The sequence below is a fragment of the Lactuca virosa genome, chromosome 9 (assembly GCF_052849685.1).
Source record: "Lactuca virosa cultivar CGN04683 chromosome 9, Lactuca_virosa_CGN04683_v6, whole genome shotgun sequence".
In the NCBI taxonomy this organism is placed as follows: Eukaryota; Viridiplantae; Streptophyta; class Magnoliopsida; order Asterales; family Asteraceae; genus Lactuca; species Lactuca virosa.
Window position 1 is genome coordinate 155,112 of NC_136434.1, and position 5,864 is coordinate 160,975.

At 34.8% G+C, this 5,864-nt stretch overlaps 1 protein-coding gene across 2 annotated transcripts; it reads right to left on the bottom strand.

The window, feature by feature from the left end:
• Positions 1-922: 922 nt before the first annotated feature.
• ASY3 (asynaptic protein) lies at positions 923-5,173 on the bottom strand. Of its 2 annotated transcripts, none has more exons than XM_079072280.1 (10): positions 4,961-5,173; positions 4,537-4,630; positions 2,760-4,191; positions 2,557-2,664; positions 2,377-2,434; positions 2,127-2,276; positions 1,990-2,048; positions 1,760-1,894; positions 1,313-1,404; positions 923-1,213 (listed from the first exon to the last, which is right to left on the bottom strand). In XM_079072280.1, the coding sequence occupies exons 2-10, from the start codon at positions 4,561-4,563 to the stop codon at positions 1,139-1,141; spliced, it is 2,136 nt and encodes a 711-aa protein (XP_078928406.1). In that variant the 5' UTR covers positions 4,564-4,630; positions 4,961-5,173; the 3' UTR covers positions 923-1,138. The 2 variants fall into 2 exon arrangements, with proteins under 2 accessions (XP_078928406.1, XP_078928407.1); XM_079072281.1 differs by having other exon boundaries at positions 4,909-5,173.
• Positions 5,174-5,864: the final 691 nt, after the last annotated feature.

Here is a 5,864-nt window from a genome sequence, read left to right on the forward strand (position 1 = left end):
TCATTGGGCTTGGAGTTTCGATGGTGGTTCAGGAGATTTGAGATTTTACTATTGCGTCTGCTAGAGATTTTATTAACCATCACACCCTTCACTCTAGTTCAATTTCAACTCTGTAGGCATAACTTGTCCCTAATAAAGTTAATGTCTTGATTTGGTGTTTGGCTTTGGATAAACTCCCTAAAAAGAATAACTTAGACCGTAAAGATGTGGATGTATCGTCACTCTTGCATCTAACTTGTGATACAACGGTGGAGTTGGTTTCAAACTAGTTTTTTATGTTCTATCTTGATTGATTTTTTGCTTTTGGTGGCTAGATGGTAGGGTACATCAATCCCCGTCTCATCATCTTTTGATAAATGGATTTCTTGGTTTGATTTGCTAAGACTGCAGAGAAATGTGAAAGAGCATCTCTAGGGAATTTTAAGGTGCACCCACTAAAAAAATATGTGTAATTACAATCATAATTCATGCATCGGCCACTGCTCGTAATATCTTTTCCTTCTTTATCTCATCCTAGAAGTTTGTTGTCCCTTTCATATATTTATACCCCTTATTTTTATTTATCCTATCAACCTTTTAAAACCCTAAAATTCTTTCAAATCAAAGTTGAATTTGTATTTTAAAGAGCAGACTTGATATTATGGCATCAATGGAAAGAAACGCATTTAAGGGGTTGTGATTTAGATGCGAGTTTGCCTTTAAAAGGGTATTTACATGATTAATGGTTGTGTTAGTATACCAATTCAATCCGTAAAAGTCCACATGTTATTTCACCATTTTAATTAACATATATGAAAAAAAAGTTATTCTTCCAACAATCCCCGAATTGACATGAAAAGGGGTTATTCTCTGAGTTGACAATCCCCACAAGGAATCCAATGCACATTACAACCCTTGATTATTGCTGAAGTATATCAATCCATAACAAATTGTCCTATAGCGTGAGGGCTTGATAAGTGATGGTTAATGATTACATGAAATGGTTTTTCAATTTCTTAACACAGAAAATAGGATGTAAATGTTGCTACCTAATTATAAATGACAAAAAGTAGAGTATCAAGAACCCAAGGGATGACTTATTATGTTGTTGATCCTAAAAGTAATTAATATATGATATTGGTTTGAAAACAAGAGTCATTCAACTACCGAGTAAACCTTCTTTTAAGCATTCAGCTATACCATATTTCAGCTTGACCATTTTCTCCCTTGCCACCTGCAACAAAATGAGACCAAGTGGCACTACACAAATCAAACACAATAGGGGCAAGATAAGCAACCTTTTTTTTTTTTTTTTTGAAGGGAAGAAACTTACCCTGTGAACATCTGAGAGTCTCTTTTGGGCATCATTAAGCTGTGCCTCAATAGCTTCTTCAGTTTGCATGAGAAGCTTTCTGTGTGACACCCCTGAAAGCATTGATCAATAATATGAACACAACATATACTTTAAACTCTATTCTATATTTTATTTTAATTATGATTGGCAAACCTATATTTATAAAAATAAATATTTAAACATAATAAAAGCTCATTAAATCCCAAATAAGTTATAATAAAAATAATATGTTTTGGTTATTTTATAAAAATATGTATATAGTTATATGTCATGAAAATTGACATATATAAAAATGGATTGTATTGCATAGTTGATTTCATTTCATGCATGAAAATTAACAAAATGGACTCAGGAATGGTCCATTCTTATGGAATTAACCATTCCATTCCTTCCCTGATTCCAAGACTTGGTAAAGAAAGGTCATACTTTGTTTCTCTACCATCCCTCTAACTTCAATCTCATGTGATTCTAGTCCTTTAAGTGTGCTTCGGCACTTCTCAAGGTGCTGATCCACTTCTTCTTTAAATTTCTCGTATATGCGCTTCAGCTGCTCTTGTTGCTCTGTATTAATTTTTTTTCATTAAATTGTTGTAAAAAAATAATCTAAAACATATGGAGTACAACATAGATCAACTTCAACTAGATAATTTTATCACCTTGGCATTTGCTTTCTGGGTGCATTCTTTTGGATTTACCAAGGTTTGTTAACTTTCCACTGAAAAAGAATCAGAAAGCATGGGTAACTAACAACTCAATTCTTGATAAACAAATTAATTGTAAGACTACTACCCACACTTCGTTTTGGATCTTAGATTCAGCGTTTTGCAACTGCGAATGTATATTCATGGAAACAGACAACAATATCTCAGCAGATTGTCTAGTAGTGCTTGAATGTATTTTGCTTTCAACTCTTTCTAAGGCCAAGGCAAACAGCTTCACAGCACTGAAAGATATTTAAAAATGATCAAAATAATAGTATAATGGGATCTGGGAAGAAGAAAAAAAATGTTTATTTATCAAACTCAAAAATGGGAATGGAATACCCTGCAAGCCCATCCTGTTCTGAAGAAGTATCATGAAAATTTTCACAATCTCCATCCCCTGTCCATTTAAAAGACACAATGATAAATAATAATAATAATAATAATAATAATAATAATAATAATAATAATAATAATAATAATAATAATAATTACAGGGTTTAGTAAATGACCAATTGTTACCTTTGATGGGTGAACCATCTTCAGAGCTCTCAGAAACCTCCTCTTGACATGATGGTGATATGGACCATCTATTTCCATTTATGTTCTTGTTCTCTAATGTAACTGGCACTAGATTTGCAAAAACAAAAAGGAGAATATTTGATTATGATTAAAGTAGATGGCAACTAACTAAACAAGTGAAGAACAGCACAAGTAAATGCTACCTGTGACAGGCGAACCATCTTCAGAGCTCTCAGATCCTACATATGTACTTTCTTTGTGTACTGTAGCTGGTTTTGCTACACAGTCTTGAGGGTCCATGGTAAAATTATTTGTGTTTGCATTGGAGTGGGCCCCCATTGAAAACCCTATGCTGTGAGATTTGAAGGATCTTTTAGACAGGCTACCAACATCAAGGTCTTCATGGTTGTTGTAGAACAAAGATCTAGGAGCTGTTTTGAACTCAAATGTTGGGCTCTTTAGATCATATTGTGGGTCTAGATTGATCTTTAAGGAATGTTTGGAAGAAGAATCTTGATCCTTATTGTTCTTTAACATTGTACTATTATTACCTCCTCCGGTCCCGATAACTTCAAACTGGTCTTTCATTTCAGTATCTGGCTGAACTTTCTCTATGTCTCCTCTTCTGTTTTCTTTCAATGAGACATTTACAGTATCAGCTTTTCTTTTCCTTACAACAGTAGCTTGATGGTTCTCATCTTTATGAACCCCTCTTTCCTTTCTCTTAGACATTGTAGACCCATGATTCACATTTGTGCTTGCTTTCTTTGACCAATTGTCTACAAAAGAGAATACATTCTTGTCTAATTGAGCTTCTTTATACTGATATAATGGAACAGACTTTTGTGTTTGAGGTTTCTTGCTGGTGAAAGATCGAGTTACTGGTCTCTTGTTTAGACTTCCAGAGTGGGTTTCTCTTGTCTGCAAATGTTGGCTATCACTTTTGTTGGTCACAGACTTGGGCTTTGAATTATTTGCATCCATTCCAAAAGTCTCATGGTCGTGTTGTTTCTTGTTAGGTGAAGAAACAGTTCCAAGTAACTCCTGGACTTTCATTCTTAATGCCATGTTTCCATTGTTTCCTCTTTCACTTGTTCCCTGCTCTGTTATCCCTTTCTCTGGCACAGTTACTTTCTGTGGAGTTGCATATGAAGACTGTTCTTCCCTGCCCATGACAAAATGGCTGCCTGCTTCACTTTGGTAAGTGTTTTTCTTTGATTTTTCCTCATTATTAGCATCCTTGGAGTGAAGATCAGACATCTGGGTTTCAAAAACTGTATCAGGATCAGTTTCACCAACTATCTTGTTAGGTTGCAGGAGTACATTGCTGGTGGAAGGCAAACTCGAGACTTTTTTTGGATGATTAATTGTGTCTGGATGTGATATCTTTTGATGGGAAGTGTTTGTATAAACCAGTGGAGAGGGTTCCTGGCATGGAGCTTTGTTCTGTCTTTCTGTGGGAGTATCTTTTGCTGATGTTACATTTTGTGAAGTTTGCAACTCAGTCACATCTCCCTTTCCATTTTTGCCCTTCGTTTTGGCAACAGAATCAACCACGATACCTATTGATATCTTCCTTGACTGGCTACATGGATGGTATTTGCTACCCAAACTCCAATTTCCACTCATATGATCCTGGCACATAGATAATTTGATCAATTAAGCCTCTATATTTTCCTGAACTTCACTACATATAAATCATTGTAGGAAACAATTTGTTTTTCAGTGAGCGGGAAACACAGTAGACACAAAGGAAATAAGGGCAAAAAAAAGCAGAAAGTGGACAAAATCCTAGTAAATGTGGTTGATGAGGAGCTTCAAAACATTTAATGCGTGATTAGAAAGATGATTAAACAAATTCTCGTCCATTGATGTCAAGTAATGAACTGAATCTATACGCAATACAGCTACGTTTAGATCAACATAATGAGATGTAAAAGATATGGTATGACGTGATTAAAGGTATCCACAGATGCTTACATCTAGTAAATGTAGCTGCCTTCCCATCCCCGGCTTCGTTACTTCGGATCAATTATGGAAAAATTTCGGAACTACAGGTTGCTAGAATCTCGAACTGAAGATAGAAGATATGTATCAGGTTACTTGTCAACAAAAATTCAAATGGAAAGCAATATAAACGATTAACGAATAAAATTGCTACATCTAACAAATTGTGTTCCTGGATATGAATTTGGTAAATAAATTGTGGATTTAGAAGTCATGGTGACCAAATTGAGCAACTTAGGGTTCTGGATCGCAGTGCTAACAAAGTTATTCGGCTACGAACTGAACCAGGATTACGACATCAGGGATATGAAACGATTATCAGAGTTGAAGTTCAGAATAACTGACCAATCAGCTCCAAACGATCCAAATCCACCGATGTGAAAAGGAAGGAGCTCACCTACTTAATCACGATCCCTGTCTGAGAACATTGACCTGGATAACGGTTGCAGACAAGTGGCTGAAATTCAATCGTGAAAGCGGGAAGGTAATGAGCAATTCCGTGATCGATCGAGATTCGAGACCAAACGCGGGAAGTTATAGCGAAATATTTTCAAATGCCCAAAAATTGTGTTGCAGGTTGATCTATCACCTTGATCATGCAATGGACGTTTTCAAGTTTTGAGTTTTTGAATTAGGTTTCGCTTTTTCACATTATTAATTACTACTAATTATTATATTATTATATATATATTAAAGATAGTGAAAAATTTTAACAGTAAACATGGTGTTTTTTTTGGGAGAAATGGTCCCTCAATTATATTTGGGTCATTTTAAAGTTGCTTCATTTTTGTCTTTTTTGGTCCCTCTACTAAACATGGTGTTTTTTTAGCAGAAATGGTCCCTCAACTATATTTGGGTCATTTTAAAGTTGCTTCCTTTTTGTCTTTTTTGGTCCCTCTACTTCCGTTGGTTATTTGTGGCATTGTAGGTCCCTAAGTTTTCGTTTAATTGTCACTTTATTAGTTGGTATTATTATTATTATTATATTATTATTATTATTATTATTATTGTTAGACAAAATTACACGATTAGTTCCTGTGGTTTACCAGATTTAACACATTGAGGACAACGATGAAAACCTCTATGCACTTGGTTTATGTGGTTTCATTTTGTTACAAAAGTGATATGAAATTACTCTTTTACTCCTAATCCGATTTTTTTTATTAATTTATATTTCTCTTTTTGGTTTTAAATTCATGTTTTATTTATTAGAAAATACCCATCCAATACCATAAAGCCACCCACCATCTGCCATCACCACCACCACCACCACCGCCAAAATTACATAAATGGTCCATATG